At 38.8% G+C, this 23,259-nt stretch overlaps 1 protein-coding gene across 5 annotated transcripts in view; it reads right to left on the bottom strand.

Moving 5' to 3' along the window:
* Window positions 1-23,259, bottom strand: part of DNAJC3 (DnaJ heat shock protein family (Hsp40) member C3) — a 110,402-nt gene that overhangs the window by 61,123 nt on the left and 26,020 nt on the right. For all 5 annotated transcript variants that reach the window (XM_059041566.2, XM_067016657.1, XM_067016655.1 and 2 more), the window contains exons 3-4: window positions 19,608-19,732; window positions 17,312-17,386 (exon numbers count right to left, since the gene is read on the bottom strand). In XM_059041566.2, the coding sequence (XP_058897549.1) occupies window positions 17,312-17,386; window positions 19,608-19,732 (200 nt within the window). The remainder of the gene's footprint in view (window positions 1-17,311; window positions 17,387-19,607; window positions 19,733-23,259) is intronic.

Below are 23,259 nucleotides of genomic sequence, written 5' to 3'. Positions count from 1 at the left end.
ATGCTGCAGTGGACACAGAGGGGGGCATATATATTGGTAACTTGTTTCCTATATGTACACTACTGCCCCCTTTTGGACAGAATGTATTAGAGACTGCCTCTTCTGGATGGAATTTGTATCTTTTCTCTCCCAAACTTTTACAGTCTATACTATTCAACACAATCTTTCTTGTAGGAAGGTGAGGGAGGGGAAGGCCCTAAACCTCGAGGGTGAGGATGGAGGGCTCAGCCTCACTCCACGGTCAAATAATGGGAATGGGAAAGAAGGAGTGAACTCTGGTCATCTGGGCTTCTTTGGGGCTGGGAGGGAAAAGGAGAAGAGGGGGAGATTCTTCCAGGGAGGTAAGAAAGGAGTCTGAGGAACAATCTAAGGACATACAACTCAGGAGAGTTTCAAAGAGGGTTAAATGAAATGAAGCTTTTCACTTTTTCTTTGTTTTTTTCTTTTTCTTTTCTTTTTTTTTTTTTTTTGCAGCACGAGGGCCTCTCACTGTTGCAGCCTCTCCTATTGCGGAGTGCAGGCTCAGCGGCCATGGCTCACAGGCCCAGCCGCTCCGCAGCATGTGGGATCTTCCCGGACCGGGTCACAAACCTGTGTCCCCCGCATCGGCAGGCGGACGGACTCTCAACCACTGCACCACCAGGGAAGCCCCAAAGCTTTTCACTCTTATACCAAGGTTGCTGACTCCTCCCAACTACCCTCTCATGTTCCAGGATACTTACACGTGGAGAGTGAACCCTGCTGATATTTCCCTCCCTCCTTTTGTCTTGTTTCTTGATATCCTTCTTTTCTTTCGTGCTTTACATTTCTGACTCTTTCAGCCAAACCTCTAACTGTAACAGTATTTTATTTCTTATTTACCAAGGTCAATATCTTTTGGAGAAAAAACCATAATAATGAACATAGATGCAAAAATCGTCCACAAAATGCTAGCAAACTGATTCCAGCAACACACTGAAAGGCTCATACACCGTGATCAAGTGGGGTTTATTCCAGGGATGCAAGGAGTTTTCAACATCTGCAAATCAACACAATAGACCACATTGTCAAGTTAAAGAATAAAAATTATATGATCATCTCAGTAGATACAGAAAAGACTTTTGATAAAATTCAACATCCACTTGTGAATTTAAAAAAACTCTTCAGAAAATGGGCATAGAGGGAACATACCTCAACATAATAAAGGTCACACATGACAAACCCACAGCCAACATCACACACAATGGTGAAAAGCTGAAAGCGTTTCCTGTCAGATCAGGAACAAGACAAGGATGTCCACCCTCACCACTTTTATTCAAGTCCTAGCCACAGCAATCAGAGAAGAAAAACAAACAAAAGGAATCCAAAGTGGAAAAAAAGAAGTAAAACTGTCACTGTTTGCAGATGACACGAGGGTATACATAGAAAATCCTACAGATGCTACCAGAAAACTACTAGAGCTCATCAATGAATTTGGTAAAGTTGCTGGATACAAAATTAACATAAATAAATCTGATGAATTTCTATATACTAGCAATGAAATATCAGAAACAAAATTAAGGAAACAATCCCATTAACTATTGCATCAAAAAGAATAAAATATCTAGGAATAAACCTACCTAAAGAGGCAACAGACCTGTACTCTGAAAACTGTAAGATGTTAATGAAAGAAACTGAAGATAACGTAGATTGAAATATACACCATGTTCTTGGATTGGAAGAATTAACATGGTTAAAACAACCATAGAACCCAAGGTAATCTACAGAATCAATACAATCCCTATCAAATAACCAATGGCATTTTTCACAGAACTGGAACAAAAATTTTTTTCATTTGTATAGAAACACAAAAAACCTCGAATAACCAAAACAATCTTGAGAGAGAACGGAGCTGGAGGAATCACACTCCCTAATTTCAGACTATACTACAAAATTACAGTAATTAAAACAGTATGGTACTGGCACAAAAATCAGAAATATAGACCAATGGAACAAGATAGAAAGCCCAGAAATAAACCCATGCATAAGTGTATGGTCAATTAATCTACAACAAAGGAGGCAAGAATATACAATGGAGAAAAGACAGCCTCTTCAATAAGTGGTGCTGGGAAAACTGGACAGCTACATGTAGAAGACTGAAATTAGAACATTCCCTAACACCAAATATAAAAATAAACTCAAAATGGATTAAAGACCTAAATGTGAGACCGGATACTATAAAACTCCTGGAGGAAAATGGAGGAAAAACACTCTTGGACATAAATTGCAGCAATACTTTTTGGATCCATCTCCCAGAGTAATGGTAATAAAAACAAAAATAAACAAAAGGAACTTAATTAAACTTAAAAGCTTTTGCACAGCAAAGGAAACCACAAACAAAATGAAAAGACAACCAGAAGACTGAAGGAAAATATTTGCAAATGATGCTACAGACAAGGTATTAACTTCTAAAATATACAAACAGTTCATACAGCTTAATATCAAAAAAACACAAACAATCCAATGAAAAATGGGCAGAAGACCTAAACAGACATTTCTCCAAAGAAGACATACAGATAGTCAACAGGCACATGAAAGGATGCTCAACATCACTAATTATTAAAGAAATGCAAACCCAAACTACAATAAGGTATCACTTCACACCAGTCAGAATGGTCAGCATTAAAAAGTCTACAAATAATAAGTGCTGGAGAGGGTGTGGAGAAAAAGGAATCCTCCTACAAAGTTGGTAGGAATGCAAATTGGTGCAGCCCACTATGAAGAACAATATGGAGGTTCCTTAGAAAACTAAAAACAGAGTTATCATACAATCCTGCAATCCCACTCCTGGGCATATACCCAGAGAAAACTCTACTCGAAAAGATCCATGCACCCCAATATTCATAGCAGCACTATTTATAATAGCCAAGAAATGGAAACAACCTAAATGTCCCTCAGCAGATGAATGGATAAAAAAGATGTGGTGTGGGGCTTCCATGGTGGCGCAGTGGTTGAGAGTCCGCCTGCCGATGCAGGGGACACGGGTTCGTACCCCAGTCCGGGAAGATCCCACATGCTGCAGAGCGGCTGGGCCCGTGAGCCATGGCCGCTGAGCCTGCGCGTCCGGAGCTGGGAGAGGCCACGACAGTGAGAGGCCCATGTACCGCAAAAAAAAAAAAAAAAAAAAAAAAAAAAAAAAAAAAAAAAGATGTGGTGTGGAGATACACACACACACACACACACACACACACACACACACACACACACACACAAATAGAATATTACCCAGCCATTAAAAGGAATGAAATTGGGTCATTTGTAGAGACGTGGAAGGACCTAGAGACTGTCTTAGAGAGTGAAGTAAGTCAGAAAGAGAAAAATGAATATCGTATATTAATGCATATATGTGGAATCTGAAAAATTTGGTATAGACTATCTTATTTACAAAGCAGAAATAAAGACAAAGACATAGAGAACAAACATATGGATACCAAGGGAGAAGGGATGGTGAACTGGCAAATTGGAATTGACATATATACACTACTGATACTGTGTATAAAATAGATAACTAGGGGGCACCTTCAATATGGCGTGGAGATCACCTTCCTCCCCACAAATACATCAAAACTACACCTACATGTGGAACAACTACAGAACACCTACTGAATGCTAGCAGAAGAGCTCAGACTTCCCAAAAGGCAAGAAACTCCCCACGTACCTGGGTAGGGCAAAAGAAAAAAGAAGAAACAGAGACAAAAGAATAGGGATGGGACGTGCACCTCTGGCAGGGAGCTGTGAAGGAGGAAAGGTTTCCACACACTAGAAGCCCCTTTGCAGGCAGAGATGGGGGGAGGGCGGAGGGAAGCTTCGGAGCCACGGAGGAGAGCGCAGCCACAGAGGTGTGGAGGGCAAAGCGGAGAGATTCCCTCACAGGTCTGTGCCGACCAGCACTCACCAGTCTGATGGGTTTGTCTGCTAACCTGCTGGGGCGGGCGGGGGCTGGGAGCTGAGGCTCGGGCTTCGGGCTTCGGAGGTCAGATCCCAGGGAGAGGACTGGGGTTGGCGGCGTGAACACAGCCTGAAGGGGTTAGTGTGCCACAGCTAGCAGGGAGGGAGTCTGGGAAAAAGTCTGGACCTGCCTAAGAGGCAACAGACCATTGTTTCAGGGTGCACAAGGAGACTCGGAGATTCAGAGCACCACCTAAACGAGCTCCAGAGATGGGCGCGAGCCACGGCTATCAGCACAGACCCCAGAGACAGGCATGAAATGCTAGAGGCTGCTGCTGCATCCACCAAGAAGCCTGTGTGAAGCACAGGTCACTATCCACACCTCCCATCTCGGTAGCCTGTGCAGCCCGCCACACACAAATCCAAAGTTCAACCCCAGCAGCTGCGTCAACAAAGAAGAGAAAGGGGAATTTCTCCATGGAGCCTCAGGAGCAGCGGATTCAATCTCCACAATCAACTTGACGTACCCTGCATCTGTGGAATACCTGAATAAACAACAAATCATCCCAAATTGAGGAGGTGGACTTTGGGAGCAACTGTACACTTGGGGTTTGCTTTCTGCATCTTATTTGTTTCTGGTTTTATATTTATATTATTTAGTACTTAGAGCTTTTTTTTTTTTTTTTTTTTTTGTGGTACGCAAGCCTCTCACTGTTGTGGCCTCTCCCATTGCGGAGCGCAGGCTCCGGACGCACAGGCTCAGCGGCCATGGCTCATGGGCCCAGCCGCTCTGCGGCATGTGGGATCTTCCCGGACCGGGGCACGAACCCGTGTCCCCTGCATCGGCAGGCGGATTCTCAACCACTGCCCCACCAGGGAAGCCCGTGCTTAGAGCTTATTATCATTGGTAGATATGTTTATTGATTTGGTTGCTCTCTTCCTTTATATATATATTTTTTCTTTTTCTCTTTTTGTGAGTGTGTATGTCTATGATTCTTTGTGTGATTTTGTCTATATAGCTCTGCTTTCACCATTTGTCCTAGGGTTCTGAATATCAGTTTTGTTGTTGTTGCTTGGTTTGTTTTAGTATAGTTTTTAGCACTTATTATCTTTGGTGGATTGTTTTTTGGTTTCATTGGTCACTGCTTTCTTTCTCTCTTTTTTTTATTACTTTTTTATGTTTTTATTTTTATTAATTTTTTTCTATTTTAATACCTTCATTTTATTTCTTTTTTCTTTCTTCCTTTCTTCTTTTTTCTCCCTTTTCCTCTGAGCTGTGGGGCTGACAGGGTCTTGGTGCTCTGGCCAGGTATCAGGCCTGAGTCTCTGAGGTGGGAGAGCCGAGTTCAGGACACTGGTCCACCAGAGACCTCCCAACCCCACGTAACACCAAATGGCAAAAGCTCTCCCAGACATCTCCATCTCAAAGCTAAGATCCAGCTCCACTCAACAACCAGCAAGCTCCAGTGCTGGACACCCTATGCCGAACAACTAGCAAGACAGGAACACAAGCCAACCATTAACAGAGAGGCTGCCTAAAATCATGAGCTCACAGACACCGCCAAAACACACCACCGGACACAGTCCTGCCCACCAGAAAGACAAGATCCAGCCTCATCCACCAGAACACAGGCACCAGTCTCCTCCACCAGAAAGCCTACACAGCCCACTGAACAAAACTTACCCACTGGGAGCAGACACCAAAAACAGCAGGAACTACAAACCTGCAGCCTGCAAAAAGGAAATCCCAAACACATTAAGTTAAACAAAATGAGAAGACAGAGAAATACACAGCAGATGAAGGAGCAAGGTAAAAACATACCAGACCAAACAAATGAAGAGGAAACAGGCAATCTACCTGAAAAGGAATTCAGAGTAATGACAGTACAGATAATATAAAATCTTGGAAAGAGAAAGGAGAAAATACAAGAAATGTTTAACAGGACCTAGAAGAACTAAAAGAACAAACAAACAATGATGAACAACACAATAAATGAAACTAAAAATTCTCTAGAAGGAATCAATAGCAGAATAACTGAGGCTGAAGAACGGATGAGTGACCTGGAAGATAAAATAGTGGAAATAACTACCACAGAGCAGAATAAGGAAAAAAGAATGAAAAGATTTTAGGACATTATCAGAGACCTCTGGGACAGCATGAAACACACCAACATTCAAATTATAGGGGTCCCAGAAGAAGAAGGGGGAAAAGGGGGGACTCAGAAAATATTTAAGGGATTATAGTTTAAAACTTCCCTAATATGGGTAAGGAAATCGTCAATCAAGTCCAGGAAGTGCAGAGTCCCATATAGGATAAATCCAAGGAGAAACATGCCAAGACACATATTAATCAAACTATCAAAAATTAAACACACAAGAAAATATTAAAAGCAGCAATGGAAAAGCAACAATTAATATACATGGGAATGCCCATAAGGTTAACAGCTGATCTTTCAGCAGAAACTCTACAAGCCAGAAGGGAGTGGCAAGACATATTTAAAGTAATGAAATGGAAAAGCCTACAACCAACATTACTCTACCCAGCAAGGATCTCATTCAGATTCGACAGAGAAATTAAAACCTTTACAGACAAGCAAAAGCTAAGAGAATTCAGCACCACCAAACCAGCTCGACAGTAAATGCTAAAGGAACTTCTCTAGGCAGGAAACACAAGAGAAGGAAACGACTTACAATAACAAACCCAAAACAATTAAGAAAATGGTACAGGGAACATACATATCGATAAGCACCTTAAATGTAAATGGATTAAATGCTCAAACCAAAAGATGTACACTGGCTGAATGGATATAAAAATAAGACCCATACATACGCTGTCTACAAGAGACCCACTTCAGACCTAGGGACATATACAGACTGAAACTGAGGGGATGGAAAACGATATTCCAAGCAAATGGAAATCAAAAGAAAGCTGGAGTAACAATTCTCATATCAGACAAAATAGACTTTACAATAAAGACTATTACAAGAGACAAAGAAGGACACTACATAATGAACAAAGGATGAATTCAAGAAGAGGATATAACAATTGTAAATATTTATGCGCCCAACACAGGAGCACCTCAATACATAAAGCACATGCTAACAGCCATAAAAGGGGAAATCGACAGTAACACAATCAGAGTAGGGAACTTTAACACCCCACTTTCACCAATGGACAGATCATCCAAAATGAAAATATATAAGGACACACAAGCCTTAAATGATAAATTAAACAAGATGGACTTAATTGATATTTATAGGACATTCCATCCAAAAACAACAGAATATACTTTCTTCTCAAGTGCTCATGGAATATTCTCTAGGATAGATCATATCTTGGGTCACAAATCAAGCCTTGGTAAATTTAAGAAAATTGAATCGTATCAAGTATCTTTTCTGACCACAACACTATGAGACTAGATATCAATTACAGGAAAAAAAAATCTGTAAAAAGTATAAACACATGAAGGCTAAACAATACACTACTAAATAACCAAGAGATCACTGAAGAAATCAAAGAGGAAATCAAAAAATACCTAGAAACAAATGACAATGAAAACATGACCCAAAACCTATGGGATGCATTGAAAGCAGTTCTAAGAGGGAAGTTTATAGCAATACAATCCTATCTCAAAAAACAAGAAACATCTTAAATAACAAAACCTAACCTTACACCTAAAGCAGTTAGAGAAAGAAAAACAAAAAGCCCCCAAAGTTAGCAGAAGGAAAGAAATCATAAACATCAGGTCAGAAATAAGAGAAAAAGAAATGAAGAAAACGATAGCAAAGATCAATACTACTAAAAGTTGGTTCTTTGAGAAGATAAACAAAATTGATAAACCATTAGCCAGACTCATCAACAAAAAAAAGGGAAAAGACTCAAATCAATAGAATTAGAAATGAAAAAGGAGAAGTAACAACTGACACTGCAGAAATACAAAGGATCATGAGCGATTACTACAAGCAACCATATGCCAGTAAAATGGACAACCTGGAAGGAATGGACAAATTCTTAGAAATGCACAACCTTCCAAGACTGAACCAGGAAGAAATAGAAAATATGAACAGACCAATCACAAGCACTGAAATTGAAACTGTGATATAAAATCTTCCAACAAACAAAAGCCCAGGACCACATGGCTTCACAGGCAAATTTACTAAACATTTAGAGAAGAGCTAACACCTATTCTTCTCAAACTCTTCCAAAATATAGCAGAGGGAGAAACACTCCCAAACTCATTCTACGAGGCCACCATCACCCTGATACCAAAAGCAGACAAAGATGTCACAAAGAAAGAAAACTACAGGCCAATATCACTGATGAACATAGATGCAAAAATCATCAACTACTGGCAAACAGAATTCAACAGCACATTAAGAGGATCATACACCATGATGAAGTGGGGTTTATTGCAGGAATGCAAGGATTCTTCAATATATGCAAATCAATCAATGTGATACACCATATTAACAAACTGAAGGAGAAAAACCACATGATCAGTTCAATAGATGCAGAGAAAGCTTTTGACAAAATCAATACCCATTTATGATACAAACTTTCCAGAAAGTAGGCATAGAGGGAACTTACCTCAACATAATAAAGGCCATATATGACAAACCCACAGCCAACATCATCCTCAATGGTGAAAAACTGAAACCATTTCCACTAAGATCAGGAACAAGACAAGGTTGCCCACTCTCACCACTATTATTCAACATAGTTTTGGAAGTTTTAGCCACAGTGATCAGAGAAGAAAAAGAAATAAAAGGAATCCAAATCAGAAAAGAAGAAGTAAAGCTGTCACTGTTTGCAGATGACACGATACTATACATACAAAATCCTAAAGATGCTAAAAGAAAACTAATGGAGCTAATCAATGAATTTGGTAAAGTAGCAGGATACAAAATTAATGCTCTGAAATCTCTGGCATTCCTATACACTAATGATGAAAAATCTGAAAGTGAAATTAAGAAAACACTCCCATTTGCCACTGCAACAAGAAAAATAAAATACCTAGGAATAAAGCTACCTAAGGAGACAAAAGACCTGTATGCAGAAAATTATAAGACACTGATGAAGGAAATTAAAGATGATACAAACAGATGGAGAGATATACCATGTTCTTGGACTGGAAGAATCAACATTCAGAAAATGACTATACTACCCAAAGCAATCTACAGACTCAATGCAATCCCTATCAAAGTACCACTGGCATTTTTCACAGAACTAGAACAGAAAATCTCACAATTTGTATGGAAACACAGAAGACCCCGAATAGCCAAAGCAATCTTGAGAAAGAAAAATAGAACTGGAGGAATCAGGCTCTCAGACTGCACACACATACTACAAAGCTACAGTAATCAAGACAGGATGGTACTGGCACAAAAACAGAAATATAGATCAATGGAACAGGATACAAAGCCCAGAGATAAACCCATGCACCTATGGTCACCTTATCTTTGATAAAGGAGGCAAGAATATACAGTGGACAAAAGACAGCTTCTTCAATAAGTGGTGCTGGGAAAACTGGACAGCTACATGGAAAAGAATAAAATTAGAACACTCCCTAACACCATACATAAAAATAAACTCAAAATGGATTAAAGACCTAAATGTAAGGCCAGAAACTATCAAACTCTTAGAGGAAAACAGGCAGAACACTCCATGACATAAATCACAGCAAGATCCTTTTTGACCCACCTCCTAGAAAAATGGAAATAAAAACAAAAATAAACAAATGGGACCTAGTAAAACTTAAAAGCTTTTGCACAGCAAAGGAAACCATAAACAAGACAAGAAGACAACCCTCAGAACGGGAGAAAATATTTGCAAATGAAGCAACAGACAAAGGATTAATCTCCAAAATTTACAAGCAGCTCATGCAGCTCAATATCAAGAAAACAAACAACCCAATCCAAAAATGGGCAGAAGGGTTTCCCTGGTGGCGCAGTGGTTGAGAGTCGGCCTGCCGATGCACGGGACGCGGGTTCGTGCCCGGGTCCAGGAGGATCCCACATGCCGTGGAGCCACTGGGCCCGTGAGCCATGGCCGCTGAGCCTGCGCGTCCGGAGTCTGTGCTCCGCAACGGGAGAGGCCGCGACAGGGAGAGGCCCGCATACCACAAAAAAAAAAAAAATGGGGAAAAGACCTAAATAGACATTTCTCCAAAGAAGATACACAGATTGCCAACAAACACATGAAAGGATGCTCAACATCATTAATCATTAGAGAAATGCAAATCAAAACTACAATGAGATATCATCTCACACAGGTCAGAATGACCATCATCAAAAAATCTACAAACAATAAATGCTGGAGAGGGTGTGGAGAAAAGGGAATCCTCTTGCACTGTTGGTGGGAATGTAAACTGATACAGCCACTATGGAGAACAGTATGGAGGTTCCTTAAAAGACTAAAAATAGAACCAGCATATGACCCAACAATCCCACTACTGGGCATATACCCTAAGAAAACCATAATTCAAAAAGTGTCATGTACCACAATGTTCATTGCAGCACTATTTACAACAGCCAGGACATGGAAGCAACCTAAATGTCCATCAACAGATTAATGGGTAAAGAAGATGTGGCACATATACACAATGGAATACTACTGAGCCATAAAAAGAAAGGAAATTGAGTTATTTGCAGTGAGGTGGGTGGACCTAGAGTCTGTCATACAGAGTGAAGTAAGTCAGAAAGAGAAAAACAAATACCATATGCTAACACATATATATGGAATCTAAGGGGGGAAAAGATGGTCATGAAGAACCTAGGGGCAAGACGGGAATAAAGACACAGACCTACTAGAGAATGGACTTCAGGATATGGGGAGGGGGAAGGGTAAGCTGGGACAAAGTGAGAGAGTGGCATGGACATATATACACTATCAAATGTAAAATAGATAGCTAGTGGGAATCAGTCACATAGCACAGGGAGATCAGCTTGGTGCTTTTTGACCACCTAGAGGGGTGGGATAGGGAGGGTGGGAGGGAGGGAGACACAAGAGGGAAGAGATATGGGGATATATGTATATGTATAACTGATTCATTTTGTTATAAAGCAGAAACTAACACACCATTGTAAAGCCATTGTAGTCCAATAAAGATGTTTAGAAATAATAATAAAAATAAATAAATGTATTTTTTTAAAAAAAGTAAAAATAGAACTACCTACCATAGAACCCAGCAATCCCACTACTGGGCATATACCCTGAGAAAACTATAAATCAAAAAGAATCATGTACCACAATGTTCACTGCAGCGCTACTTACAATACCCAGGACATGGAAGCAATTTAAGTGTCCACTAACAAATGAATGGATAAAGAAGATGTGGCACATATATACAATGGAATATTACTCAGCCATAAAAAAACCAAAATTGAGTTATTTGTAGTGAGGTGGATAGATCTATAGACTGTCCTATAGAGTGAAGTCAGAAAGAGAAAAAACAAATACCATACGCTAACACATATATATGGAATCTTAAAAAAAAATGACTCTGAAGAACCTAGGGGTAGGACAGGAATAAAGACACAGAACATAATAGAGAATGGACTTGAGGACTCCGGGAGTGGGAAGGGTAAGCTGGGATGAAGTGAGAGAGTGGCATGGACATATATACACTACCAAACGTAAAACAGATCGCTAATGGGAAGCAGCCGCAGAGCTCAGTGCTCTGTGTCCACCTAGAGGGGTGGGATAGAGAGGGTGGGAGGGAGATGCAAGAGGGAGGAGATATGGGGATGTGTGTATATGTATAGCTGATTCACTTTGTTATCCAGCAGAAACTAACAAACCATTGTAAAGCAATTATACTTCAATAAAGATGTTAAAAATAAATTTAAAAATAAAATAGATAACTAATGAGAACCTACTGTATAGCACAGGGAACTGTAGTAAGTGCTCTGTGGTGACCTAAATGGGATGGAAATCCTAAAAAGAGGGGATATATGTATATGTATAGCTGATTCACTTTGCTGTACAGTATAAACACAACATTGTAAAGCAACTATACTGCAATAAAAATTTTTAAAAAAACAAAAAAAATGTGGTGTGGAGATACACACACACACACACACACACACACACACACACACACACACACAATGGAATATTACTCAGCCATAAAAAGAATGAAATAATGCCATCTGCAGCCACATGGATGGACCTAGGGGTTATCACACCAAGTGAAGTCAGACACAGAAACAAATATCATGATACCACTTACATGTGGAATCTAAAAAAATGATACAAATGAACTTATTTATAAGACAGAAATAGCCTCACAGACATAGAAAACAAACTTATGGTTACCAAAGGGGATAGCGGTGGGAGGGAGGGGATAAACTAGGAGTTTGGTATTCACATATACACACTACTATACATAAAACGGATAAACAACAAGGACCTACTGTATAGCACAGGGAACTATATTCAATATCTTATAATAACTTATAATGACAAAGAATCTGAAAAAGAAAAGGTATACACATGTATAACTGAATCACTTTGCTGTACACCTGAAACTAACATAATTTTGTAAATTAACTATACTTCAATTTTAAAAATGGTTATAAAAAACCAAAAACCCTGTATTAACTATGGGATGGGGACTTGAAAGAGGTAAGTTGCCCTCTAATCTACCCTACTCTAATCTAAATACACCCCTATTTTGGTACCTCCGGTGAAAACAGCAGGTTGGTTGACTTCTGAGATGGCCACCCCCTCCTGGAATTTATGCCTTTTGTGTCATCCCCTCCCCTAGAGTATGGGATAGAGCTGGTAACTCCTTTTAACAAACAGAACATGACGAAGGTGACAGGATGTCACTTCCCTGATTATGTACAAAACACTGTAACTTCCATCTTGCTGGCATTCTCTCTCTCGCTGGTAATCTCTTGCCTTCTCACTTGCTCACTTTGATGATGCCAGCCTGGCCAAGCAGTGAGATGCTTTATGGAGAGGCCCAGGTAAGAAAGAATCGAGGGAAACCTCTGGTCAACAGCTTAGAAGAAGAAACCAAAGTCAGTCTAACAGCTCAAGAAGAACCAGCAGTGACCAGGCAGAGACCCAGCCCCGCCCTCAGGGGACTCCCACTCACACACATTTCCAAAGCACAAATGACCAATAAAGCTGATGCTCTTCAAAAAAAAAAAAAACCATCCTGCCAATAACCAGGTGAGTTTGGAAGCAATTCCTTCACCAACTAAGCCTTCAGATAGCATAATAGCCCTATCTGGCACTTTGTAGCCTGTGAGAGATGCTAGAGCAGAGGACCCAACTAACCCTGTCCAAATTCCTGACCCCATGAACTGTGAGATCATAAATGCATGCCCTTCCTCCTTTAGGAAAGCCCTTTTTGACCCCAGACCCCCAACTCCCAGCTCAGTTAGGTAACCCTACTGGTATGTTCCCACAGGCTCAATCATAGTACTTATCATATGCTATCCTAAGAGACTAGTTTTCTTTGTCAGCAACCCTCTAACACCTACCACTCTGACTTGCAAATATGCACTAAAACACTCCCTGAACTAAGAAATGACCGTAGGCACTGGTTACAGGAGTCATTGATAGCTTGAAGACAAACTAAACCCCCTAAGATCCTTTTCAGGACTACGACAACCAGGATGGACCTGAGGCGACCCTGTTTACAGGAGACCCTCTGGCAACAGAGTAACCTGTACACTTAGCAAATATGAACTTCTCATTGTAGCCCAAAAAGAGATTAAGCATATTCAAACTTCTGTTCCACGGTGTAAAATCTGTAACTGAATGTAGCTACCTGACTGTATACTGTTACTAGTAAGATGACATCTTTATGAACTTTATAGACTGGTAAACGCTCTTAAATACCACAAAAAGCTCACTGAAGAACATAGAAAGAAAACAAATCATATATCATCTATATTCACAGATCATCAAAAAATAAAATATAAGAATTCTTTAATTGGCAAAGATAAAATATAGCCATAATATAAGATTTATCTTTTCAAACCATTTTATGGTACCAAACAATAAAGATTGGACCATGTCATCTCTTCAATTTCTATGCTTCACAATGAGGAAAATGAGGTTCTCAGAAGGTAAGAACTTCCCAAGGTCACTTTACAGTTCTCCTCCAAGAGGTAACCGATATTATCAGTTTCTTACATATCTTTCCAAAGGCTTTTATCAATATACAAGCAAATGCACGTTTTCTCACTCTTTCTAATGCAAATATCAACAAATGTTCTACACCATGCAGAACATATACACACGTTTGAGACCTGTGCCTACATTCCATAGGAATAGCCTTCAAACGACGCATACCGTAAAAAATTAATAAACAGACCCTCAAAGCCAAGGGAGAAGAGCCTAAGGCTTCAGGAGCCATTTTATTTTTCTTTAGTCATTTGTCTGCCTCAGTTAATCTTAAAATCTTATTTTGCAGAAAAGCAATTTTAGGCTTCTGATAACATTAGGAAGCCTCAAAATACCAACTGAAATAGGCATTCCTTTCATTTCTGGATTCAAAAGTTCTCCATAATGGCCACTGGTATTCTAAGCGGTCTTTGGTCAGGTTGGTCCATTTAGTTAGAAATGCACATGAGGAAGGACCATAGTTTTTAAACATGGGGGGGCCCTCAAAAGATTTGTGTATTGGGATCCCATTTCTCAGAGATTTTTTTCCTAGAGTAAAGGAACAATTTTCAAACAGCTTAAACAGTTTACAGCTCAAACAGCTCAATTCAGACAGCTTGCAAGCTAATACCAGCCAACTCTAAGGAAATAGCTTGGTGTAGCTTGGTGTTGGAAGAGCCAGGCCAAAGGCTTTTTCCATCCAGTTTCCAGAGAACAGCCCCTATTCCAAAGCAATGGGCCGATCGCTAAACTGGTACAATTTCAGCCCGTCTCCAAAGGAATGCGCAGAAGGCTAGACAGCTTCAATAAAACAGTCTGATCTGCAAATCAGACCAAAATGCCAAAAATGAGTACTCTCATACAGAACAAGGCCTTAACCAGTAAGACGAAACCTTAAAATAGATCCCGAATAAAGCCTGGAGAGCTTCAAATGCAAAGAGGGCCTGAGCTGGGATCCATAAAAAAGATGTACATTCAAATTCCAGGGTCAGGGAGAAAAGCAGTGAGCAACAGTGGGCTCATTTACGGATGATGCACCTGTTTGCTTGCCAGCTCTGGAGCCGCTGGGAGTCTTCTCTGATCCCAAAATGTTGACCTAAAACAAACAGATTGCCAAATATTTCTCCAGCAAAGGTGTATTTATTCGGGATCAGCAAAGAACTGCAGTCTGGGGTCTGCGACCATGGCAAGCTATGTGCAAGTCCCCAGACAGCAAGGGAAGGAGAGCACTTTTCCAGTGGGGAAAAGGAAGTTGGGAGGGCTGCAGTAAACAGAGTCCACGGCTTTTCATTCACTGAGTCCTTGCCAGGAAAGAAGAGGAAATAACCCAAATGTCTGTCAACTGATGAACAGATAAATAAAATGCATCACACACATACCATGCAATACTCAGCAATTAAAAGAAATAGCTAAGTGATATATATGCAACAGTCTGCATGAATCTCCAGGGAATTATGCTGAATAAGAAAATTCCAAAAGGTTACGTAACATTTGAGACCACGTATGTAACATTTTTCAAATGTCAAAATTTAAGAAACAAGTAACAAATTAGTGGTTGCCAAGAGTTATGAATGAGGGGCTGAAGCAGTATGGGAGGGAAGTGGGTGTGGTTATAAAAGGGCAACAGAAGGGATCCTTGTGGCAAGAGGATTGTTCAGTATCTTGACTGTGGTGATGGATACAGGAAAAAGTGTATAGAATTAAATACACATAGAGAAATGAATATTAGTGAGACTGAGAAATCTGAATTAGACTGGTAGATTATATCAATGTCAATATCCTGGCTGTAATGTCATACTATAGTTTTAAAAGATGTTATCATTGGGAGAAACTGGGTATTGAGTAAAGGGTACACAGGACCTCTATGTATTATTAATTACAATTACATGGGCATCTACAATTATCTCAATAAAGATTTCAATTAAAAGGAAAATATAATTCAATACAGATACGCATTCTCATGGAAGAATCCTATCACAATAATAGCAAGGGTGGTTTTAAGAACACACTAGCAGAAGCACAACTGTCAGGGGACAATCAAAAGTGTAAGGTTTCTTGAAAGTCCCCTTCTTATTTCTGAGAGGTTTTAATACTGATGACAGAAAAGACATTAACTCAAGACATATCCACACTTTTCCAAAAGGATATATCCAATACCCAGTAAGGACTAATTTGTGATAAAGCTTTATTCTAAATTGTGGTATTTCTAAAAGGCTACTCTAGCCTTTGTAACTGGAAAAGAATTCTAAGTAATAGATTTAAGCATTTGTTTAAAAGAAGGAAACACATTCTTATGCTTTATCACTCATCCATTTAACAAATTTTTACACAACACTTGCTGTGTACAAAGGACCGGGTCTAGGGAAAGGCCACTCCAGCACTTTACCTCCCCATCACCTGTCCTTCAGCCTCCTAACATGTTCCCAGAGCAGGGTAGATTAGATAAACAGAAAATGACATCGAATTTTATTAAGACCATGAGATAGTTTCTGATGCAATACAATTAACTTCTAATGTATTCTGGATTTGTCCACACATGTCTGAATATTGTGACAAAGGTTATGAAAACATTAAAAATTTTAGTCTTATTTTCATAGTGGTTATCATCACGGTAACTAAGCATTTCGATAAACTACAAAAATGCAACTAACGAACAATGGGAGATACATATATATATATACACATAGACACACCCTTTCTGGAGCACTCCAGAATCAAATCCATGTGTAACAAAAAAGCAGGTCTTAAAATAAGTCCCACGAGGGCATAAAGACATTAGCTAGCTGTCTCTCTTCAAATCCTTTTTCAGGATATAACCCCTTCAATTACATGTAATCTGTAACACCTCCCCCAACAAACCCAAAACACTTTATACTTTGTAAAGTAGCCATGAGGGTGATTGCAAAATTTCCTTTTAAGATCTGTTTCATTATTCCTTTCAAATCAAATAAAGGGTTTCCCAAGTCACTCAGGCAAATTTTAGAATAGCTCAGCTGACATCTTTAGATTCTCATGGAGGACAAAGCAGAACATAAGCTATATAAACTGAGTTAGGATTATTTATCTATTCCATACACTTTACCTTCCATCTGTTAAAATGATTCTTTGATGCCAGCCACTAAATATTAATTCAGGAACTATGGATCTTACACGTACAAATCAAATGATTTTCCCTTTCAGGTATAAAATGATTACTAAATGCCTTAATATAAAAAAATAAGTTCAGTATGTTGACTCAAACTATCTTCACAGAGCCACATATACAAATTGAACTGAACTTACCACTTTTTCAAAATCATCTTCTGCTTCATCAAGTTTTCCTTGTTTGAGTAACAAGTGACCTCTCTGTAATCTTGCCTAGAAAAACAAAAAAAAGAGTATACTGAGTACTATGCATTTCTAAATTTTCTTTAAACACAAAGAATAAAACTAAATAAGCTCATGCAATATTAATGAAATATTAATTTTTCCTATGGCCATTTGACTTCACACTCTGAGAATAATTCCTGGAACCAATGAATGTGTATAAATTTTGTTAAACTATGCTTCCTTTAAATATACTTTTTACTATATCAAAAAAAAAAAAAATGAAAACATGTGTCCTCACAAAATCTTGGACATGAATGTTCACAGCAATAGCCAAAAAGTAGAAACAAACCAAACTCCCATCAACTAATAAATCAATAAGCAAATGTGATGTGTCCGTACAATGGAATATCATTCAGCCATAAAAAGGAATGAACTATTGACACATACTACAATATGGATGAAACTTGAAAACATTATGCTAAGTGAAAGAAGTCAGACACAAAAGGTGACATATTGTATGATTTCATTTATACGAAATATCCAAGTCAGACAAATACATAGAGACAGAAGGTGCCAGGGGCTAGGACAGAAACGGGAGGTGACTTCTAATGGGTACAGGGTTTCTTTGGGTAGGGGGGGTGATAAAAATGCTCTGGAACTAGATAATGACGATGTTTGCAGAACCTTGTGAATATACTAAAAACTGCTAAATTGCACACTTTAAAAAAGGGTGAGGGGACTTCCCTGGTGGTGCAGTGGACAAGACTCCGTGCTCCCAATGCAGGGGGCCCAGGTTCGATCCCTGGTCAGGGAACTAGATCCCATATTCATGCCGCAACTAAGAGTTAACATGCCGCAACTAAAGAGCACGCCTGCCGCAACCAAGGAGCCCGCCTGCCGCAACCAAGAAGCCCGCCTGCCGCAACCAAGGAACCCACATGCGCCAACGAAGGAGCCCACGTGCCCCAACTAAGGAGCCAGTGAGCCGCAACTAAGACCTGATGCAACCAAATAAATATTAAAAATGGTGACATTCTTTTTTTAAAAAAAAAGGGTGAATTTGATGATATGTGAGTTATATCTCACTTAAAAAGTACTTTAAGCCAGCATAATAACTTTTTACCACTATAATAAAAGTTGTTATAATTTGGGACTTTACCAATCAAAGCTCTGGAAATAGTTTTTGGTTTTTTTTTTTTTATTAACTCAATGTACATATTTAGTCCACTATAACCAGAATAACAATGCCTCTTCCTTTTAACATCTATCATCTCTGATATTCCTCTTCTAATGCGTATAATCCCATCTCTTCCAAGAATACCAACTCTCTGATGATCAATGTCTACCATAAGACAGAAACCACACCAATATTCTACTAAAACTTATATATTACTTTTACAGTACCTAAAAATTTCCCTAATCCTCTGTAAAATGCATCAACACACATAAAAAGCAAGATTAAAGCCACTTCAACTAGCTAATAAGTACTATAATACTAGGAAAATGAGCTACTTAACCTCTGTGGAAGGTTATGCTTAGCTGGGTAAAGTAATAAAGAAAAATTTGACACTTGTGAATTCCATCTTAAAATAATAGTAATATTTCAAGCCAAATATTCACCCATATCTAATCAATCATCTCGAATACTTTCTGGATTATGGCAGGACATAAACAATAAGTGAATTATCAAATTAATTTTGAAACAATATAATTGGGTCCTATTATTTTAAGCTATTACAGTGACCTGCCAATCGTCAACATATCCTATTAGGCCGTAAATTCCTCCACTTCTGAAGCTTGAGTGTTGGTTCAGGGCAGGACTCTTGTCTAATTCAGCACTGTATTCTCATCACAAACCACTGCTTAATTAAGCTACCCCCTCTTCTTTATTCTTCCCACTACAGCCTTAATTGAAACTGTCATCAGTCACCTGACAGCCTCTTAGTTCAACAGTCTCTTAATCAGCTCATTTCTCAGCCTCACATCTTGCCCTACACTCCATCCTCCACCCAGATATCTTTCTAAACCACAAAGCTAACATCACTACCAACCTTCTAAAAATCACCTAATGTACCCACTCCACTGTGCCTCCTTCACACAGGCCCTTGACTCCAGGGACTGAGTTTCTCCTGTGGCCCGGTCCACTACATCAGAGTGGCTTTCTACAGCCTCCAGCTATGCCTAGCATGCCAGTCTCCACCTTAAGAAACAAATCACCTCCTCCGAATTTCCTTAAATTTTCCTTTAAAGAAAACTTAGATGAACTTACTGCAGTGAAATCCATCTTCAATTCAATCACTTTAGTTAAATCAGGAAGTGCTGCTTTCGATTTGCCCATAGCTAAGAAGACAGTAGCTCTCCGATAATAAGCAATATAGTTATCAGGGTCACCATCTGAAAATTAAAATAACAAATATTAACTCTCAGTACTTTATTCAAAAAACCAAGTCATCTGAACAGTATTACAGTTTGCAATTCTACTAGGAAAGGCATTAAGAAAAAAATTTCTTCATCAATACTGGGTCATTTTGCCTAGCAAGATCACTGCAAATAAATTCAGAACAGGGGCTCAGCAAACTGTAGCCTCTGAGCCAAAAACAACCCACAGACTTCAAGTTAAGAATATTTTTTACATTTTTAAAGAGTTGTCAAAAAATAGAAAAATATGCAACAGACACCACATGGCTGCACAGCCTGAAACATTTATTATCTGGTCCCTTAGGGAAAAAGTTTGCCTACCTTTGGTCTAGAATATTAACTATATTCAACTCTTAGCTTTTATAAGTATCCAATTCTGTTTGCAATTCTGTTTGTCTTTGTTGAAATTTTCTTAAGTGAAATTCTCATTGAGAATATGGACTTTGCACTTACAGGATTTTAGAAAATTACGGACTTCTGTTTAAACTGATATACTGAATGTGCAACTGCTCTCCCCCAAACTCCAACTAAAATGGCAGTGAAGAAATAAAGGTACAGACCATGGGACAAAGAAGAATGGAAAAGAGAGTGAGACCAGAGAGTAAGGTTAGAGTCGTTAACAATATCTGAAGGAAGGAAAGTAGGCAGATGAGTTAGGTGCTTGAACTGACTCTACTCTGCTCAGCACCTACAAAATGGAGGAAGGAGTAAATTCAATTAGAAGTAAACCTCATGCTGCCAAACAATCCTTTTAAAAAGCAATATATATATATTTTTTTCTTAAAAGTTATCTTGACCAAATCCAGTCATGTACCTTAAAAAAATAAATATTTATGCACACAGATATTCATTACCATAAGATTTACAACTAAAATTCCCTAAAAGTTCTATCCCTGAAGGTCTTATCATTTGCAAAACATTACAATATGGGAACCTATATGGCAGGATAGTATATAATCATTCAAAATTATGATTTTAAGGAGTTGTTAACGGCATTGAAAACTATCTGAAGTACTGCGGGGGGGGCGGGGGAGATAAGGCAGGAAGAAAAAAATAGGCTATAAAACCATATATGAAAGAAGATACACAAATGGTCAATAAGCACATGAAAAGATGCTCAACATCACTAATCATTAGGAAAATGCAAATCAAAACCACATTGAGATACCACTTCACACCCATTAGGATAAGAAAGAAAGAGGATAAAAAGAAGACAGAAAGGGAGAAGGAAAGGAAAGAAAGAAAGAAAAAGAAAAGGAAAAGAAAGGGAAAGAAGGAGGAGAAAGGGAGAATGGGAGGAAGGAAGGAAGGAAGGAAGGGAGGGAGGGAGGGAGGGAAGGAAGGAAGGAAGGAAGAGAGAGAGGGAGGGAGGGAGGGAGGGAGGGAGGGAGGGAGGGAGGGAGGGAGGATTAGTAAGACTGTGGAGAAATTGGAGCCCGTGTGCACTGCTGGAGGGAATGTAAACTGGTGTGGCTGCTGTGAAACACAATATGGAGGCTCCTTACACACTGAACACAGAATCACCCTATGAACCACCAATTCTACTTCTGAGTACACATATCCAAAAGAAATGAAAGCTGACTGCCAAGACATGGAAGCAACCTAAGGGTCCATCAGCAGATGAATGGATAAAGAAGATGTCGTGTATATATATACAATGGGATATTAGCCATAAAAATGCATGAAATTTTGCCATTTATAGCAACATGGATGGACTTGGAGGGCATTATGCTAAGTGAAATAAGTCAGACGGAAAACGACAAATACTGTATGATATCACTTATACATGGGATCTAAAAAATACAATAAACTAGTGAATGTAACAAAAAAAAGAAGCAGACTCACAGATATAGAGAACAAGCTAGGGGTTACCAGTGGGGGGAGGGAAAAGGGGAGGGGCAATATAGGGGTAGGGGATTAAGGGGCACAAAATATTAGGTATAAGTTACAAGGATATATTGTACAATATGAGGAATACAGCCAATATTTTATAACTATAAATGAAGTATAACCTTTAAAAAGACAAAAGAATTGAAAGCTGCTATTTGTACACCCATATTCACAGCGACATTCTTCACAATAGCCCAAAGGTGGAAACAACCTAAATGTCCACCGGTGGATGACTGGATAAATAAAATGTGGTTTACACATACAATGGAATATTATTCAGCCTTTAAAAAGGGATGGAATTCTGATAAATGCTACATTACAGATGCGCCCTGAAGACATCATCCTAAGTGAAATAAGTCAGACACAAAAAGACAAATATTGTACAATTCTACTTCTATGAGGTACCTAGAGTAGTCAAATTTATAGAGACAGAAATTAGAATGGTGGTTGCCAAGGAAGGACTGAGAAGAGACGGGGATCAGAAATGGGGAACAATTTGTTTAATGGGTATAGTGCTTCAGTCTGGGATGACGAAAAAGTTCTGGAGATGGATGGTGGTAATGGCTGTACAACAATGTGAATGCACTTAATGCCACTGAACTACATGCTTAAAAATGGTTAAAATGGTAAATTTTGCTATGTATATTTTAGTACAATAAAAAAAGTAAAAGAATGAGGCACTCGGGGAAAAAAAGGACTATTTTTGAAAAAATAAGAGAATTGGGCATTTTAACAATATAAGACTTCTTTTCCTTAAATCTAAAACAAAAACAAAAAATCCATATATGTTCCCAGCTAAGCATCACTGAACTTTCTTCCCTGATCAATTTCGCTTGGAAGGTAAGGAAAAAAGAGCAAAGTCAGCAGCCTTTGCTACTGACTTTGTGGGAAATACAGTTTATTTCCCACAAAAATTGTAATTAGCTTGAAGAAAGAGTAAGAAACAGAGGAACTATATTTAGAGCATACCAGCCAGATATATAATATTTTTGGTTCAGTTCATATTTGATTTAGAATGTGCAACAAATGTAAAATATATGGCACTTGGTCAGCATAACTGGCCATAAGAATGATTTGACATCTAAGAATTAATGAAACTTACAGTGACTGCATCTGAAAGCAGAAGGAAATTCACTTCAGGTCAACAGTAGTTACATGGGCAGAGACTGGATTTTCTTCTTTATATAGTTCATATACATATTCCAAAATGTTTCACAATGAACATGGATTACTTTTATATTCATTCATTTTAAAAAAGTTACCCACTCCTAGGCACGTATCCAGAGAAAAACATGGTTCAAAAGGATACATGCACCCCAATGTGCATTGCAGCGCTGTTTACAATAGCCAAGACGTGGAAGCAACCTAAATGTCCATCGACAGATGAATGGATAAAGAAGATGTGGTACATATATACAATGGTATATTTCCCAGCCATTAAAAAGGATGAAATAATGCCATTTGCAGCAACATGGATGGACCTAGAGATTATCATACTAAGTGGAGTTAAGTCAGAGAGAGAAAGACAAATATATGATATTGCTTATATGAAGAATCTAAAAAAAAAAAATGAATACAAATGAACTTATTTACAAAACAGAAAGAGACTCACA

This window comes from Kogia breviceps, chromosome 16 (genome assembly GCF_026419965.1).
Source record: "Kogia breviceps isolate mKogBre1 chromosome 16, mKogBre1 haplotype 1, whole genome shotgun sequence".
Taxonomy (NCBI): Eukaryota; Metazoa; Chordata; class Mammalia; order Artiodactyla; family Physeteridae; genus Kogia; species Kogia breviceps.
The sequence above is the reverse complement of the archived record's forward strand: the minus strand, read 5'-3'. Positions and strand labels throughout refer to the sequence as shown.